We start from the raw sequence: 20639 nt of genomic DNA, 5'->3' as shown, positions 1-20639 counted from the left end.
TCTTGGTTAGGTTATGTTAGGTTAGGTTAGGAGAACACTGCCAGATAGGGGATGTGCGGTCCCTTATTCCCCTCCCCCTGCCTTCCCCAACTGGACGACCCAAGACAAAAAATTTAGCCAAATGCCAAGGCCAAAGTTCACTAACTGAACGCGGGGGAACACCTTGGCTCCAGCTATCGCTATCGTGTGAACAGAGACAACACTTCCGGAGGTCCAGTTATATTGGTTTCAGTTATCATAATCGTGGAGTTAAATTATCGTCTTTGGGATTACAGTAAATTATCGTCTTCTGGGCAAAATTATCGTCATCAGGGGTTATTGCACTCACGATGTTAAATTATTGTACTCCACTTATTATCATACTCTGGTGGTTAAATTGTCGTACTCAAAAGGTTAAGTCACTTTTCTCTAGTTATTAAGTTCGTAGCCCATCTGTTATGTTATGTACGGTGTCTGTGATTATTGTTAGGTTTGGTTTGGTTAGATTAAGTTCGGTCATCATTAACTGACAATAGACATTCTGGGAATATGTGACATTTTCAGAGTGGACATAATGGAAGTACAGTAAAGTAGACGAAGTGGGCATAGACCGAAGCTACAACACGCTGTATTGCCAACTTAGCTGAAAAGTCGCATAATCGGACGCATATCGTCCCTTCAGCGACTTTCTCGGGTGTTGCTTAATTTGTGAGATTTTGCATTTTTTAGGACGTGATCTCTAGCGACTTTAGGTTGATGTAGTTGAGAGCGATATGTAAGCTGCTATTAATAGCGATTTTTGGAATGTGAAAGTTGGCAACAGAGACCTTAAAGGCTTCTTGCCTGATACAAGCACAGTAATTACGTAACATGCAATGTATATCACGACCATCTATTGGCCGAGGAGTGGTAGGCCGTGAGAGTCGTGCTTTGATTTGTGGATAGAGGTTAGACCTTGAGCGGCGGACGCGGTGATTGGTGGAGACTACCTGCTGGTGGACTGGTCTTTCCTGGCTGGCGGGGCAGCTCACGGACAAAGTCCTCTTCGTGGTAATTTTTTTTTTAAATTTATTTACTTTTTACAGTATTCTAATGCGGAACTGACGTCTTGTGGATGTTTTATTTCCTTAAACTAAGCACAACTGGAAGACTGTCTCTCAGATGCATAGAAAACGAAACCTGTGCATGTATTTCCATTGCAGTTACAGAAGCTTTATATGTCTTAACGTGTTATTTGGCGTTGCAGTAATGGAGAAGAATGACGGGATTCAGCAACCACAATGTCTGAACTGTTCTTAAGACATTCACTTTAGTCCTCGAGGCTACATTTAACCTTAAATAAAAGAAACTGCTTTCTTTTGTGGGAAATAAGCTTCCTTCTCTCCTATTGGCCAACTCTGGGGGCCGGTGACTCAACTCTCATCTGGTTGGACGATAGTTCATACACAAAGCTGTGATTGGTGCAGTATATGGGAGGAAGGGAACACGAGTACTGTGATTGGTCGTGCAGTGAGGCGGGTGAGACACGTCAGGCCTCCAGTGCTGACACAGAAACAAGGTTGAGCAACTGGAAGCAATATTATACAGGAGAATGTTTTGCGACCCTCACGTCAATGTTTGTATTATAACATTGCCCTCACTTGATGTGCTGCGATCATTATAACTATCATCATCTCAATCATCCCCAACACCATCTTCAAATTTCATTCTCATCTTCATCACCACCACCAATATAGTATACACAATTTTCTAAGTATTTTTTTTACGTCGTGGTATCCAGTCTATGATCGCTGTGTTTAACCAAAGACGATATAAGCGGGGTTCCTAATCTTCATCAGAATCACTATAAGGTGAGTCACTGTATCTCGCTGTGGAAAATTACTGTTTTAAAGTACACAGTCATTAAGATAGGCCTTGAGCTTGACTGTGGCCGCCCCTCACGTCCAAATAGAAGGGACTATTTTGGGCAAGGTATGGCGGTGAGGAGGGTAGGTCGGTAGGTAGGCAGGCATTTCCTGGTGAAGCGAGGTATTCGTACCGTACAACACCCTGGCAGGAACAACGTACAGGGCTTCAACTTAAAGTCGGTCAATTCATCTCTGTCGACTTGGAAAAAAAATTATCAAGATATTTATATTACCAAAGTTTTCAGGTTTGTTAAGCATCATAAATTTGTGTTAATTCATGAGGCGGTCGCACAATATGCAGGATAATTAAGGAAACATCACGATCACAGTCACTTGTCACTTTCTGACACCAAGATAAGTATAGTATACAGATAATTTAAACTACAGATATAATGTATTCCAGTGGGTGGTGACAGCATCATAAAGGCGGTGTCTGAACTTATCAATGGCAACCGTAGATACAAATCACAGGTATCTCCTTGTGGTGGCACTATCATAGAAACAGTAAATTAACTGTTGGGTTAAATAAGGCTATGTTATAGGAGGGATAAGTTGAGTTAAAAAAAAGCCTAGATTATGTGAGGGGTGGGTTAGGTTAAAGTTAGATGCAGATACAATGCACTTAATATAATCACATCAGTATTTGTTATAGAAAACTCTGCCTTACTCAATTTAACCAGACTTTTCTATCTAATTATATAAACAATACAAGAAATGCTTTATTAAAATCTCTCTCTCTCTCTCTCTCTCTCTCTCTCTCTCTCTCTCTCTCTCTCTCTCTCTCTCTCTCTCTCTCTCTCACGCGGGGTGACGGGGTCGGCCATGGAGGTATGGGGTCGACAGATGAGACCCGCCAGCCAGGAGGATCTTGACCCGGGAGGGAGGGAGAGAGATGAGTTACACGTGAGGAGAGAAACGAGAAGGAGGAATGATGCAACAATAAAAGGTGCAGTAAATAGGGAGAGCAGGAAATAGTGGCAACAGTAAATATGGGAAGCAGTAAGTAGATGAAGCGGTAAATAAGGAAAGCAGTAAATAGGGGAAGCAGTAAGTAAAGGAGACAGGACATAAAAAGGACAGTGCAAGCAGTGATAAAAGAATGGAATGACAAAAACAATATACTAAAAGCAAGACAAATGACACATACAAGAAATAGAGAAAAGGAAGGCGAGAGAAAGAGAAATAAAGAAAGGGATAAATGAACGACACAATTACAAGAGGAAATAGAAGAAGGAAATACAAAAGATAATATTATTTAGCGTGGCTGTTTTGGTAATGTCAGGAAGCCTTATAGGAGATGAACCACCGCCTGTCCCGCTGACGGTCATGTGACAAGTGGGAATTATCAGGACGCGAGTGAAATGGAACAATTCTGCTTAAACTTAATGTAAATAAATATTAATAATTTTTAGGTTAATATATGGTTTATGCGCGGTTGACTAATATAGTATAGTGATATTGTAATAATAATAATGTTTACAGGTAGAAATAAAAAGAAATAACGAATTATTTCTGTATAATTAATTATTACCAACTGAAAGGACGCTGGAACTATATTGAGTAACTTGGAAGATTCTGGAACTGTGGAGTCATGGAGGGAGGGAGAAGGAAGGAGAGGGAGGAAAAGACGAGAAGGCCCGGAAGGGTAGCTGAGCGGAAGGGAGGAAAAGGGCAGCTGAGGGTAAGAGGGGTGAAAAGGAGGAAATGATGAAATAAGTGACAGTGACTAATAGAGTAAGGGAAGGAATGTTCTTGGGAAATATCGTTAAGAGCAGCTTAGAGGGAGGTGATAGCTGCCATGTCCGTCCATAAACTTCTACACTAACTTAACCTAACTGGTAACTAATAACAATTACTCTTGCCACATCTCCTCTCCTAGACATATAGAATAGTACAGTATTGTAGAAGGAAAATATTGTCTGGGCTATATAATACAAGATTTAGGTACAGAAAGTGGGATAACTTTTTGATGCCCTTGTAGGAAAATTCTGTTTTAAGAGTTTTATTGAGCAAGTGAGTATTTGCTCTCGCATCTTTTGTTCAAAGAAAATTTGAATACGAGTTTCTAAGAATGCCTTTTCCTGGGAGAGGAGGGGTGACGTTTTTCCGAGAGAGACTTGGCAACGTTTATTTCCGTTAGTGTGTCAGAGATCACATGAGTTGGCGCGCCACCAAGATCAACACAGATGATACCTTAAGTTTTAGAGGTTGACTACTGACATTTCTGGGAGCACAGATGTATTCCTGGCTTTAAGCTGTGATCACCTGGTCACTCAACACACCTGGTCGTGTCAGTATTTCATTTATCAAGCATACTTGTCATATACAAGTTGTCGGAAGGTAAATTTTACTTCTTTCCGGACTTATTTTATTCATATGTTTCTAACATATTCCCAAAAATCTTTCTTCGTTAAAAACAAAGACTCTAAATGATCTAAACTCACAAAATATTTAGGAAATTTAAAACAGAAATAAGACTTAGACGAGAAATACTAAGTGGCACTCGTACCACACCCTCAAATACTGGCCTGTGATTGGCTGGTGCCCTAATGCCGCCAGGAGGGTGATGCAATACAATGTTTTCCTGTTCTCTGTCTAACATTATATGATATAAACTAATACATCTAACTGGGATATAATTTATATCCCTGTATTAGTTTGTATTGTCTAAATTTATCTCTTTCAATATTATGAGAAATGCACACCCACAGTTCCTGGCGGTAACTGGCTAAAACAGAAAGGTTCACACCTCTCACCTTATCACTAATGTAATCAACATTTTCAACACAACTTTAGCTGTAGATCAGTGGTCCCCAACCTTTTGTCGGCTCTGGGCCACATTTATAATTGTAAATACTGTATAGTGTAGGGCGCCAAAACTTTGGATCTACATCCAAGAAACAAAAATTTCTAGTGGTCTAGGATAAATACTGTACACATGTCCTGCACACAACAGTTGTATCAAATTATATTTTCATTAAATTCACTCTTTCAAAAAATCTAAAATAATTCAAAAATTTTTAATAAACCCTTGCAGGCTCCATAATATGGGGACCACTACTGCAGGTTAATGATACTGGAATAAATTTATTTCTGTACACTTACGATAAAGAACACTACAGTCACTCTTCAGTAAGTTTATTTAACTATAACAAGATATTTTATACTAAATAAATGATGTGGGACTTGTGTATTAACAATGTTCGCTCAACTATGTTATGTCAACAACAAAATAAGAGTACAAATATTATGGTACAGTTCTTGGTCACTATTGTGTCCAAAAGTTTCAACTTGCTGGCTCTAAAAGTGTCGGAGATATAGCACCCGGACAGACAGGACAAATAGAAAGAAAAAGTAATCACAAAATACCCTCTTCTAAAAGTGATTCGTCGACACTAAATATTATGTTTAAACGACCAAAATGTTTCAGAAGCATAATGTAACAGTAAGAACAATATATTCTCAGAAGTTGCCAACAGCTGAGTACCTGAAATCTTGTGCGAGATAGATTAGATATAACAGCAGTACGTGACGGTTGGCCCGTGCCCCCACACTATTACGCAAGGCTACGTCATATCCTTCAAAATTCTTCAGATGAATATTCCTCGTAACCGAAGATGTTGGATTGCACTTAGTTTTTTAACTGTAATTGAAATACAAAAACTTTACATACGAAAAACAGCTATATCTATCATTACTTACTACACCGCCTTCAATCATGATTACAGAAACGTCCAAATAAAATATCTATCTTAATTTTGTCCCTAACTAGTGATAATTTAATGGCGTCTTTGATTAAAGTATAGTTTTAGTGTTATAGTTAAAGTACTTGCATGTTTTATCTCAAGTTGGCCATTAGATACATTCTTATTTTGGCTCGCATGAAGATTAGCCCCAGCTTATTTCACCTGATAAATAAACACCCTAACGTTACCGGGGGATTACGTTAGGTGAGGTTAGGTTAGTGAACAATACTTTATAACCCTAATAGTTATAATCAATAATACTAAGAACAGGTTCGACACAACTTTGCCTTACATCAGCAGTTCCAGTAATATGATCCTGAGAAGGCTCAAGCAGTCTTCTCTTCTTCAGTGGCCGAGTTTAAACCCCGTCTTAGCCATTGTAGTGAAGGAAAACCGATTATTTGTCTGAAATATTATCTTGACCTTCAATAAATCTGAAGTTCATATATATATATATATATATATATATATATATATATATATATATATATATATATATATATATATATATATATATATATATATATATATATATATATATATTATATATATATATATATATATATATATATATATATATATATATTATATATATATATTATATATATATATATATATATATATATATATATATATATATATATATATATATATATATATATATATATATATAATTATATATATATATATTATATATATATAATTATATATATATATATATATATATATATATATATATATATATATTGATAACTACAAGGAAAAAAAAACGAAGTTCCCAAGCGCTTTCGTATAATTCACATCTTCAGGGTGAGTACAGACTAAAATAGAAGTGCAGAACAAGTTATATATATATATATATATATATATATATATATATATATATATATATATATATATATATATATATATATATACAGAGGAGGGTGAGAACAAGTCCACAGAGGTCAAGTATTGGTAATGACCCTACTAATCTTTACAAAAGCACCGCAGCGGTGTTTTCTTTTTTCCTTGTGGTTATCAGCATATACCTGGATCACGCGCACCTTCAGTGGTTTATTTGCATATATATATATATATATATATATATATATATATATATATATATATATATATATATATATGTGTATATTACCTTTCCTTAAATGAGGAACTACAAACATTATAACTGACTCACTCAACTAGTAACACTAAAATGAATTCTCTAAAGATTATAAGTTAGTTTCCCCATTGATGCTACGACACAAATATATGGCTATGAAAGTGTATCAGGGCTCATACCATAATTATATAACGTTGCATTTTGTCAGCTACGCAACGGAGGGCATAATTATGACGTACTGTAGATGTGGTTAAGGGTGCGAAGCCGATGTCATGTGATTCTTGTCAACCATGAGGAAGTGTTCAGTATTCCAGTCAGTCAGATGAACGAGTAATTTTAATATCATGACTCATAGAAGGCATGGTAATGTTTCGCTTAGTCTATGTGTATGATGACGCAATAACGTTCCACCTAAACACTGTGTATATTGATGCAATGACGTTCCACCTAAACACTGTGTATATTGATGCAATGACGTTCCACCTAAATTATGTGTATGATGATGCAATGCCGTTCCACCTAAACTATGTGTTTAATGACGCAATAATGTTCCACGTAAACTATGTGTATAATGGCAGAATAACTTTCAACCTAAACTATGTGTATAATTGACGCAATGACGTTCCACCTGAACAAGATGCACTATGAAGCGTTTCACTTAGACTATGTGCATGGTAACGTTGGTAATGTCACTATAGAAATGGAATTCAGGGTTAAATTAAGGTGATATGACTAAGGTTCTTAACCTATCAAACCCGGAGTGAACACGTAGGAGTTGTTTTAAATTAGACAAATATAGATTTAGGCGTGAGATAGGTAAACACTGATTTGGAAACAGAGTAGTGGGTGAGTGGCACAAGTTTACCAATTAAACACCATCATTATCTCGAACACGCTGGGTAACTTCAAATGTGGGTTGGACGGATAGATATAAGTGATAAGGGCTAGATGTAAGCAAGGTTAGGGTACTCGAGAGATAAAAAGTTCAGAAGGATATAATGACAATACACTGTAGGTCATAACACAATAGCAAAGAACAGTCCAACCGCCCGTATGGCTAGTGAGCTGATAATTGTTGATTGAGGCCAAACTCATGTATGATCACTAAATAGGGTTCACATTATCAATATTCTAACGATGAAATAATATACTAAAACAGATTTAAACTGAAGTACAAAAAACCTAGTTCAAAGGTACAGTACAGTAGCATCAAAATTACTCTTAAGACTGAACCTTATCGTCCACACAACATCGTCACCTTGAGTGACGAACAACAAGTGATAATTCGCGTTGCGTCAGAGAAACTCGGGGAAAAGATAACAAGATATAGTTGACATAAATTGTGAAGGAGAGTTACCAAAACATAATTAATTCTGTAAACCCTTGTGTCTTTTTAGATATATACAATACATGCATATTCAGCCGTGGTCTGTCATAAGTCCAATACGTACACGTGAAACGACGTGAATGTGTTAATGCTTAGCTTGTCATAGTACTACCAGGGGCGGTTCGAAACCCCCTTTTCATCAGAAAATATCAATACTTTTTCTTTAATGCAATATTGTATTCAGGCGTTTTAGTATTGTATAAACTTGTTAATATTGACCTCAGAATATCTCCTAATATCAAGTGCACATGGCTTCAAAATGGCCTTAAAATGGCCATGATATTAGTCAGATTTAAACTCCCCTGCTGGGTGGGTTTGCTGTGCTCGCCATGATTCCCCCCCACCCATAACCTCTTGGACCCCCTTTTTTTATTCCTAGATCCGCCCTGCATTACGTGTGAGGCGGAACTGGGATGAAGTTACACGATAATGGCATCGATAAGTATGTTGTTGCACCTTAAACCGGCACCTTCTTGTGTAACCAATGAGTATATCATATTTAATCTAATAAGGTATAAATTATATCGTATAATATGGGAAACATCGAAGTATAAAAGATGTGTAACAGTAATGCTTTCGTTAGCCCGCACCGTGATATATAAAAGAAAACGTTTTCACAATTTCTATGGTAAACTCATGTAATGTTTGGCCCGCCACCTCTAACCAAACTATTTAATTCTTTCTAAACTGTCTTGTTGTAATTACTGTTTTGTGCCCAAAACAAAGCTTAATGACGCGGAAAAATAAAGAATCTAAATAAAACACAACCGTTTTTAGTTATGTTTGTCTGTAGGTAAATATTTTCTCCTTATTTTTGCAAGTTGCTGCAATTCGATTTCTTTTCTATATGGCATGTTGTTTTAGGCTGACATTATAAGTTTAAACTCACTGTTTCAATAATATTGCCAGTAATATTTACCTTATGTACGTAATGGGCACCCAATAGAGGTGCCCATGTTGAGGGGCAATATATTTCTGTACGTGTATAGTCCTAAATATTTTCAGTAGTTATTATGGCTTAGTATAATAGGGCGTGACACAACACAATACTGCACCCGGGTAATGTTCATGACAGTTGAGCAAGACGGAAACCTATCATTTTCCCTTTACTGAACACCTCACGGCCTTATTTTATTACTTACGACGACATTTCAGCTGTTCAAGGCGATTACATAGAGTTTTTAGAGCTGTGTGTGTGTACAGGAGACGTTAATAGTGTTTGTCCGTGTACTGAGGACATTTTAGTGTGAATTTGCGTACAGGAGACGTTAATATTATCTGTATATGCGTATAGGAGACGATAATAGTGATTGCTGTATCTTGTCACAATATTACAATGTATTACCCGCCGATAAAAACAACAGTAGCGAAATTAACAGTTACATAATATACATCTACGATAAGAACTAAGTATTATCTCAGCACTTCCTCAGTAATTATGCAGATGATGATGTTATTTGCAAATGTTGTAATATTTATGATTGGTAAGGGTTATAAATATTAATGTACTGTATATAACTTGTTTCACGATAAGAGCCGAGTGTTACATCTGGTTTAGACACGTAGACACTTGACTTGCATAGACACATAGACTGTTGCATAGACACGTAGATACTTGCAAAGACACGTACACTGTTGCATAGACACGTGCACTGTTGCATAGACACGTTGATAGTTGAATAAAGACACGTATACACACAATAGCCGGCACTGCACACTACCGCCTCTCACTCCCCAACTGTAAAACAAAGAACCCACTGTGGTTGATGGCACCTCACCAAACCAGCGATCATTGGGTCGGGAGGCGAGTGTCATAGTCACTCTGCTTCGGCAACCTACCTACCGCACCCCAACATAAGAAGACAATTGGCATCAAAACACAATACCTGAATGAACTCCTTCAAGGTGATGGAGTACTGATCCTGTGCCATGATGCTCTTGTGGTGACAAATGTCGACAAGGTCCTGTTGTACTTGTCGGCAGATAAAATTGAGGTAGTTGTCGCCTTTTTAGGTTCAGGTAGTTATCGACAAGTTAGGTTCAGATAATTATCGATAGGGTAGATTCAGATAGTTGTCGACAAGGTAGGTTCAGTTAGTTGTCGACAGTCAGATGTCAACAACTGAATACCCTTCATTAATAAGTCGCACAACACACACTCTTTCGCTTCAAACAGGTCTTCCTTCGTCAGGTAAGAGAACTGGGAACACGTGTGATCTAAGTGATTTTGGGACAACGACTAGACTCTTATCTGTTGGTCGATAGGAACTGGGGGTAGTGGTGGCGGTGGTGGGGGCAGAGATAAGATAGTCGAGACATAACCCAAAGGACGCTTACGTGAAGGAACATAACCAACATGTTTACTGCCTGTTGTTTGGTGAGTCTTAGCTAGGGTTAAGTTATTCCCGAAAGCGATTTACTGTAGGTCAGCGACACACACACACACACACACACACACACACACACACACACACACACACACACAGGAGGTCATGTGTCAAGACTTAAATCACAAGTAGTGTAATCCTACTCCGCCATTTTGAGATAAATTTAATAAAAACAAATTATATTTACTGTTAAATCTTACCTCAAACTTCCCGACTTCCTTAGGCTGCGTGCAATAAAGATAGTTTAACTTAAATTAACTTTATTTTAACATCTTGTGTGTGTGTGTGTGTGTGTGTGTGTGTGCGTGTGTGTGTGTGTGCGCGTGCGTGCGTGCGTGCGTGCGTGCATGTGTGTGTGTGTGTTTCTGTGTGTGTGTGTCGTTCGTATCTGATATTAAACACAATATAAAAACACTCATCAGTAAATTTTATAAAACACTAAATTTGTATCAGACTTCAACTCGTCTCTTACTGTATATACTGAAGCAGGGCCGGATTAAGCTTAATAGGGGCCTGAGGCACAGATCAACTTGGGGCCCCCTACCCTCAAGGTATATATATATATAGCAAGAACGAAATATACCCAAATTTATCAATGATTTCATCAACATTAAGCTTCTGCAAAATAACACATTCAATGTTCCTAAGAGACAGAAAACTGAGACGTTGCTAGGACATCGTTGAACGAAGTTCATGTTTTATATGCTTCAACTTCGAGAATATTTGGATTTGGGGGCCCCTTAGAGTCGGGGGGCCTGATGCCAGTGCCTCAAGTGCCTCATGGTTAATCCGGCACTGTGCTGAAGATAATGTTGATGTTAATATAGACATACGTAGAGAGAAAGAGAGAGGTCGTAAAAGACGAGTATAGCCGTGTAATAAATCAATAGAGCTTCACAATAAAGCTTAGTTCTCAGTGAGGTACAGAACGGTCGATAGCAAGGTAGTCTAAGAGAGGTCGATGGCCAGGAAGAATAGGTTGAGATAGGTCGATGGCCAGGAAGAATAGGTTGAGAGAGGTCGATGGCCAGGAAGAATAGGTTGAGATAGGTCGATGGCCAGGAAGAATAGGTTGAGATAGGTCGATGGCCAGGAAGAATAGGTTGAGAGAGGTCGATGGCCAGGAAGAATTGGTTGAGAGAGGTCGATGGCCAGGAAGAATAGGTTGCGATAAGTCGATGGCCAGGAAGAATGGTTGTGATAGGTCGATGGCCAGGAAGAATAGGTTGTGATAGGTCGATGGCCGGGAAGAATAGGTTGTGATAGGTCGATGGCCAGGAAGAATAGGTTAAGAGATAGGTCGATGAATAGGTTGAGATAGGTCGATGGTCAAGTAGAATAGGTTGAGATAGGTCGATGGCCAGGAAGAATAGGTTGAGAGGTCGATGGCCAGGAAGAATAGGTTGAGATAGGTCGATGGCCAGGAAGAATAGGTTGAGATAGGTCGATGGCCAGGAAGAATAGGTTGAGATAGGTCGATGGCCAGGAAGAATAGGTTGAGATAGGTCGATGGCCAGGAAGAATAGGTTGAGATAGGTCGATGGTCCAGGAAGAATAGGTTGAGATAGGTCGATGGCCAGGAAGAATAGGTTGAGAGAGGTCGATGGCCAGGGAAGAATAGGTTGAGATAGGTCGATGGCCAGGAAGAATAGGTTGTGATAGGTCGATGGCCAGGAAGAATATAGGTTGAGATAGGTCGATGGCCAGGAAGAATAGGTTGAGATAGGTCGATGGCCAGGAAGAATAGGTTGAGATAGGTCGATGGCCAGGAAGAATAGGTTGAGATAGGTCGATGGCCAGGAAGAATAGGTTGAGATAGGTCGATGGCCAGGAAGAATAGGTTGAGATAGGTCGATGGCCAGGAAGAATAGGTTGAGATAGGTCGATGGCCAGGAAGAATAGGTTGTGATAGGTCGATGGCCAGGAAGAATAGGTTGAGATAGGTCGATGGCCAGGAAGAATAGGTTGAGATAGGTCGATGGCCAGGAAGAATAGGTTGTGATAGGTCGATGGCCAGGAAGAATAGGTTGAGATAGGTCGATGGTCAAGTAGAATAGGTTGAGATAGGTCGATGGCCAGGTAGAGTAAGTTGAACTAGATCACCCTAATGCGAACCGAACTAACCTAATCTAACATATTTTAACGTATCCTAACTTAACCCAACCTAATCTAACCCAACCAAACCAAATGTGAATCTAACTAGTCTAACCTAACCTAACTAGCCTAACCTACCCTAACTAACCAACCTAACCTAACCTAACATCCATGTAGCGTTCAGGTGTATAATCTTAAGTTGAAATAAGCTGAGTAGCGAATCTTTAGGTAAACCGTTTTATTACGATCTAACATGATTTTCCTTATTTGAATACGTGTGTGCGTGAGAAAGAGAGGGAAATAACACCTGTCAAAGGTTCATCATAAGGGACACAAACGTACCGGCTGGTCCACATCAGCTGGTGTCGTGATGGTGGCCACGGCTGCCGGCTGTTTGTCAGCTGAATCTTTGTCCGCCGGGGTTTTCTCGGGGTGCGTCTGGTCCGAGCCCTCAACAGCCGGCGCGCCGTTCTTGCTGGCCACTTCCTTCTCTTCTGTAGGTGAGATCTTCTTGTCCGCCTCCGCCTCTGTCTTGGCGTTCTCTTCAGCGGTCATCTTGAGGAGCGATGACCCGTCTTACAGTCCGGTAGATGTACCCTAAACACCGGTATACTCTTTTATTATTACTATACCCGCACACGTAGTCAGCCGGCGGTCAACTCGTTCGTCTACAGCAAGCCTTAGGCAGATTACGGCGAGAATTTTACCAAGGTTACGGGATAAGGAAGAGTTTAATGGTTTCTAGCAGCACTGGCGTTGTTTCCAGTCCGGGAGAAACACAAGACTCGGAATGTATACAGCCTCGCTGGACTTAAATATGAAGCCTTATTGATCTGGCGGGACTCAGACCAGACTACGTGCGCAGTAGCCCGCGTGTCTCCCTGTCAACCATTCCTCTGTATCTTTCGTATTGTACCTCTTCTTGATGTCTGTATGTATTTTAAGGAGGCTGATAATGTTGATCATTTATCTAAACTTATAAATGGGTCACCAGTCGTGTTTGAACAGCTTGGTGAGTCATTTTGTGAAGGCAGTGGCCAGACTCATCCACTGCCAGATAGGACATTATTTTAATATTCAAGTATTCGGCATTATATGAAACTTGAAGTTAAATAATATGTATTTTATATATTCTTCACTATTCACAAGATCATTGGTGACGAGACTACAGCCCTTACACTCGCATCATTAGTTGAGAACAAATCGTTAAGTTTCGCACAATGCCAACTGTGATTCCCGCCAAGAATGAATGACGCAAGAATTGGAAAATTGCCGCCAAACCTTGTAATGTAATTTTCAGATATTTTAATTACTTCTTGACTTAATTATCATTCATTACAGATCATAATTCCTTGTTAAATAACGCCAGAAAGTGTCGGTACTCCCAGAAGGGAAATCTGGATTTGTGAAATTGAATATCGGTAGACTGGTGACGTCAGAACCCCACCCCTGGGACCAGCCAATGGCAGACCAGCATTACAGAGGTGTGACTCAGTTGCATTTTACGCAGATGTTTCAATCAAAATACCAAAACGAGCACTTACAACCTCCATATAAACCTTCATTAATCACGCATTCATCCACTCCGACACCGTGACATCGTGTCATCAATCCGTGACTTACTGATGTCACCGCTGAATGGAAATTACGCTCTTAAAACTGGCAACTGTTACCGCCCACGTGTCTACTCCATATGTTTCGTCATGAAATAATAAAACTATCACGAGGAGTGTTAAAGTAGTACTTCACTCCTCTCGTTATATAAAACTAACACTAAATCATTAAATCAATATGAATGCTGAAGACAGGTGAATGTAAGTAGTAAATAGCTTAGACAATGTTTACTGTTGGACTGTTCAAGGTGACGCCAAGGTTACATACGCACGGAGGAAGAGACCTTGTGACGACCTGACTCAAACCCCCAACGTTTATTAGAGGTCACCTTCACCCAATCCTGCGGTCTGTATCAAGAGAATAATGTATTGTTCTGCTGCGTGGTGTGTGATACTGAAGAAGCCATACGTGTAATATATTAGGATTTATACCTTGATCTTCAGTAATGTCTCCCACCACTACAGTACCATGTTCAACCTGTCGAATATTACTTCTTATATTTATTTTTGTGTTTATCGTCCTGTGTTTGTTGGTGTGTTTATTGTCCTGTGTTTGATGTGCTGTGTTTATTGTCCTGTGTTTGATGTGCTGTGTTTATTGTCCTGTGTTTGTTGTGTGTTTATTGTCCTGTGTTTGTTGTGCTGTGTTTATTGTCCTGTGTTTGATGTGCTGTGTTTATTGTCCTGTGTTTGATGTGCTGTGTTTATTGTCCTGTGTTTGATGTGCTGTGTTTATTGTCCTGTGTTTGTTGTGTGTTTATTGTCCTGTGTTTATTGTCCTGTGTTTGTTGTGTGTTTATTGTCCTGTGTTTGTTGTGCTGTGTTTATTGTCCTGTGTTTGATGTGCTGTGTTTATTGTCCTGTGTTTGTGTGTGTTTATTGTCCTGTGTTTGTTGTGCTGTGTTTATTGTCCTGTGTTTGATGTGCTGTGTTTATTGTCCTGTGTTTGATGTGTCCTGTGTTTATTGTCCTGTGTTTGTTGTGTGTTTATTGTCCTGTGTTTGTTGTGCTGTGTTTATTGTCCTGTGTTTGATGTGCTGTGTTTATTGTCCTGTGTTTGATGTGCTGTGTTTATTGTCCTGTGTTTGATGTGCTGTGTTTATTGTCCTGTGTTTGTTGGTGTGTTTATTGTCCTGTGTTTGTGTGTGTGTTTATTGTCCTGTGTTTGTTGTGTGTTTATTGTCCTGTGTTTGTTGTGTGTTTATTGTCCTGTGTTTGTTGTGTGTTTATTGTCCTGTGTTTGTTGTGTGTTTATTGTCCTGTGTTTCTTGTTGGGTTTATTATTCTGTAATTCTTGTTTTTTCGAGGAATATAAGCCAGTCTATTCAGGTTTCTTAAACACACACACACACACATACACACATACACACGAATAAATCATTTATGGCTCACTTAACCCAACAACATAACGTGACCTTTAACGTTGTGTGTGTATGTGTGTGATGATTAAACACCTTAGCGTTACCTGGAGGGACAGGTTAACGTTAGATGCGTTCTTAAAATTACCGCAACGAGGATGTATTTAACCTAAGAACCTAACCTAATTTACCCAAACCTAACCTAAACTAACTAAGCCCAACTTACCCTAACCTGATATAAGCCAACCTACCCTAACCTGATCTAACCCAACCTACCGAAACCTTACCGAGCCCAACCTACTCAAACCTAACCTACTCTATCCTAACCCAACGTGACCTGACCTGACCTCACCTCTGTGAACGATCATTCAATATAAACAACAACTAACAACTCTAAGGTTATGTTTTGGCAGGTTTGACTTTTTAACAAAATACAGAAATCAAGCGTCTAAATTATTTTACATTGTTTTAATACTTTATTTACACACACACACACACACACACAACTCTACCCAACAGCGTCAGCTAGAGAAGGTACAGAAGACAGCCTGCAGAATCATGCTCGGCGCAGAATACTCTGAGTATAACAACGTTCTCTCCACCCTGGAAATGCCATCCCTCAGTAACCTCCACCACCAAGGTTTGGCAGTGGACTACTGCACCCTCCTTATCATCGCCACCTCCTGCCACCAGCAGTCCCCTGCCCACCTCGCGCAGTCCGCCACTACAACAAAATTCAGCCCATAAGAGCCCTCACTGGTAGATATAAGAATAGCAGCATCCTATCTATTGTTAAAATAATAAACAACTCCTGATTTATGTACTGTACAGCCCTGTAAATGTATTCAACGCATATCATTATGTCTAAATCAAATGTAAATTTGTATATTTTCAGCCACCGGCTGCAACTCTTAATAAACCGTTTATTATTATTATTATTATTATTATTATTATTATTATTATTATTAAACGCGCACACACGTTTACATGTACACGTACACGCACGTTCATACACACGCACATTCATACATACGCACGTTCACACATGCACGCACGTTCATACACGTACACACATACGCACGTTCAGACGCACGCGCGATCATACACACACGCGCGCACATGCACACAATATATCGTAATTTCATAAACGTACCACACCAAAAATCGTCTTACAGTCAGTCGTCAGTTAAACAGTAAGGATGAAGTTGGCTACCAGTGAGACAGTCGAAGATAAAAACAACTATGGTGCACAAGTTCAAAATTTAAATTAAAATCACAGTTAAAATTATTTTCTATTGCACATTATATTGTTTTGATTGTAACTCGGCACCATTAAGCTATGAACGAATTAACCAAACCAATCAATACATTAACCAGTCAATGAATTAACCAATCAGACTTCGTAACACACCTGTTGTCTGTGTGTGTCGTAAGTCATCAGGGAACCAGGATGCAGGGAGGCAGCCAGCCAACAGGGCACCTAACGCTGCCTCATGTTTACTCTTCACCATAACACTCAGCCGCTGCCCTTAATACAGGCAAACCTCTATTTAACGGACTATATAGAGATGAAAATTCTTTGTATCGAGGTTCCATTAGACATGAAACCTCCATCTACTGAACTATATAATAATGAAAGTGCTTTATATGGAGAGAAGTCCGTTATAAGAAGTTTAACTGTGTTAGTGTTTGCTTCAGTTTGCCAACACGACCTAACCCTCGCTGACGACATATATAGAAAGATACATTGGTAGATACAAGTTGTTCAGTAAAATCACCATACAAGTTAACAGTTGGTTCACCATATATATATTAGACATCACAGATATACTATAGACCGTGCAGGTATACGCAATTACTAATGAATCATCATCATCATCATCATCATCTTGTAGGTAAAAATATTATCCTTAAATATACTAATCTTTACTTAACCTACAGCATTAACTTATCTCTTTATAATCAACTTATTGGTAAAATGAGTTACTTTGTCATATTCAGGTACAGTTGAGTCGTAACACAATATAACAGGAAGAGTTTACGGATCTTAGATGTTGTCTTGTGTAGAAACAATACCGGTACAGTGACCAGCAGGGGTTTGATGACCTCTATACTGAAGTGGGTCAGCTGAGGTAGGTGGGGGGAGGGGGTAAACTCCAAATATGAGTTATGACCACTGAAGTAGGTCAGCTGAGGTAGGTGGCGGGGGTTAAGGTAATCGTGCCTGGGGTCTCGGAGGTCTGTGGTGGTGACGTCACGCTCGCTGCTAATGACGTGTCACGCTGGATGCCTCTTGCCTCACCACCCGTGCATGGTGTGTAACGTCAGCACAATAAATATTCTTGTAGTGTAAAACATGGGATAATAACACTCACGCATAAGCTGAGAGATTATTAGACTTTGGTTGGTTAGACTCTACGTGACTGTTTCTCTCAAGCTGATGCACTTCGGACTACGTACGTGACTGTTTAGTTGTGGTGGAAATAATTATTGTCAAGCAAATGATTGATAGATTTGTAAACAAAGAGGGCACAGTAGTAGGTGTTAATATCTTCGAATTTAAAAAAATTCAAAATAGCAAATTTTTGTGTGATTTTTTTTTTCAAGTAGGTCATTGTCCGTACAACTCTCTTTTGTGCAGTAACCAGAGATTTTGTTTTTGAAGAGCCAGAGGCCCCCCATAGTGTGTGACAGTGTATCAGGTGTTGGTAAACAAGATCATGATAGATTTCTTTCATTGCTGTGAGAGTGAGTGACTGTCGAGTGTGATACATGATACCGCACTGTTTATTGATTTTACTGTGAATGGCTTGTATGTGGTTTCTCCAGTTAAGTTTCTCATCAACAATAACTCCGAGGAATTTAGTATTTTGTTCGCGTTTGAGGACTATATTACCAAGGTACAGGGGGTCCAAGTCTGGGGGTAAGTTTTTCATTCTGTGAAAGATCGTGTAGTGTGTTTCCTCAAGGTTGAAGGTCAGTTTATTACGTTTTACCCAGGTCCCGACTTTAGTTAATTCAGTGTTCATTGTTCTCTTCTAGGAATGGAAGTCTGAGTTGCTGGCATAGAGATTACTATCGTCTACAAATCAGTTGTATTTTATGAGTGAGCTGGCGTGGACTATGTTGTTTATGTACAACAAAAACAGTACTGGACCGAGAATGGAATCTTGGGGGACTCCATACAAGATTGGCGAGGAGTCAGATTGGTGGTTATTATAGCAGACATACTGCATCCTGTTGGACAGATATGAGGTAAACCAATTGTGGGACAGGCCCCTAACGCCGTAATGTTCAAGCTTTGAAAGGAGGATGGTATGGTCGACAGTATCGAAGGCTTTAGAGAGGTCCAAGAATATACCGACTGTGAATTGACTGTCATCAAAGGAATTTAAGATGTCATTAGTAAAGGATAGCAGAGCACTCTCAGTCGACCTTCTAGCTCAGTGGTTCTCAACCTTGTTTGCCCCATGCACCCCTTTCACCATATGTCAGAATGTCATTCCCCCTCCTTTCCAAGATTGTCTGCCTCAAAAAGTGCATTCCAAATAATATGCATATAATACTGAAAATCCTTTATTTTTTCTATATTAGTATCAGTTCCCCCTGAAAACCTGAGAGGGGATATTCCCCCCTGGTTGAGAACCCTTGTTCTAGCTCTAAATCCAAACTGGGAGTCTGTAAAGATGTTATAGGCATTGCAGAAGGAATTTAGTCTATTACATGCTAGCTTTTCCAGTATCTTACTCAAGGCTGGGAGGACTGATATGGGGCTGTAATTCTTGAAGAGACCTTTGTCTCCAGATTTTTTATATGCCGGGTGGACTTTAGCAATTTTCAGTTTATCAGGAAAGACACCACTAGTGAAGGAGGAGTTACAAATGTGGAGGAGAACAGGTAGTAATAAGTGGGCCACTTTCTTAATGATGCTCATTGGTATATTGTCTTCGCCTGCTGCTGCATCTTTGGACATTTTTATGATGGCCAGTAATTCATCTGCTGTGACAGGGGATAAGAATAGATCATTTTGCTGTCTGTTTTGCAGGTAGGCTCTAAATTCCTCATGGTGATCAGGGATGCTCTCTGCAAGATTTTTGCCAACATTAATAAAATATTCATTGAAGTGATTGGCAATGAGGGAGGGTTCCGTTATAACTGAATCGTTTATCATAAAAGCTGAGTGGGGGGCCGAATTATCCTAGGATAATTCTGAGGTCTTTATTTTGCATTTTCTCGAGCAAAATTAGGGTAATCTATCAGAGATCTTATATAGCCTAGGTACATTGTTTTAACAATTCTAATATTAGCACCATAGTGCGGGCTGTACCCCGCTACACTTCTAAGAGGTCTCAGTCTGTCAGTACATTGGCGGGTTAGCTGTTGGATGGCAGGTAGGGTACAAGGGACAGAAACACCAAGATATTTAAACGAAGAAACAGTCAATAGTGTTGTTACCTATCTTGAACTTGGCGGGGCCGCGTTTGCGGTTACCAGCTTGTTTGTTGAACACCTTAGTTTTCTCAGTGGAGATAATAAGACCGAGGTTCTCACAGGCTGCGTATACATGGTTCAGGGTGGTTTGCATTTCACGATGAGTTTTAGTGTGTATAAGAATATCATCAGCATAGCTGATTGAGATATTGCTGGGGTTGTCTGGTATTAAATTTAATAATGCATTCATAAGAACATTGAACAAAGTGGGGCTAAGTACTCCACCTTGAGGGCTACCAAGTTGCATATCTTTAACTTCACTTTTGTAACCCTGAAACAGTGCAGCAGCCCTTCTGTTGGTTAGGTAACCACTTATCCAGTGTAACAGCCTTCCTCCTATATCCATTTTGGCTAGTTCATACAATATCAGTTGCCTATTGGCAATATCAAATGCAGCTTTTAGGTCAAGAAATGTGGTGTATCTGTGCCTTTCATCACCATGCACAGTTAGGAATGTGGTGATGCAATTATGTACACCTTTACCATGGGTGATTGGGTGAAGCCATTTATGTTAGGAGACATGTGTTCTCTGATTCTATATAAGAGTCTGCCAAGAACCATCCTCTCAAAGGTTT

The 20639-nt window shown here is 39.4% G+C and overlaps 1 protein-coding gene across 3 annotated transcripts in view; it reads right to left on the bottom strand.

Annotated features, from left to right (window-relative positions):
* The window catches only part of LOC121856597 (solute carrier family 2, facilitated glucose transporter member 1-like), a 92637-nt gene that overhangs the window by 67264 nt on the left and 4734 nt on the right, over positions 1 to 20639 (bottom strand). The window contains exons 1-2 of one of the 3 annotated variants that reach the window (XM_042352227.1): positions 12945 to 13386; positions 10709 to 10732 (exon numbers count right to left, since the gene is read on the bottom strand). The exons of 1 other annotated variant lie outside the window; for it this stretch is intronic. In XM_042352227.1, the coding sequence (XP_042208161.1) occupies positions 10709 to 10732; positions 12945 to 13157 (237 nt within the window). In that variant the 5' untranslated portion in view covers positions 13158 to 13386. Of the gene's footprint in view, positions 1 to 10007; positions 10337 to 10708; positions 10733 to 12944; positions 13387 to 20639 lie in introns of those variants that run through there. One more of the 3 variants, XM_042352228.1, reaches the window with a different exon arrangement.

This window comes from Homarus americanus, unplaced genomic scaffold, assembly GCF_018991925.1.
Source record: "Homarus americanus isolate GMGI-L3 unplaced genomic scaffold, GMGI_Hamer_2.0 scaffold26591, whole genome shotgun sequence".
Taxonomy (NCBI): domain Eukaryota; kingdom Metazoa; phylum Arthropoda; class Malacostraca; order Decapoda; family Nephropidae; genus Homarus; species Homarus americanus.
The sequence above is the reverse complement of the archived record's forward strand: the minus strand, read 5'-3'. Positions and strand labels throughout refer to the sequence as shown.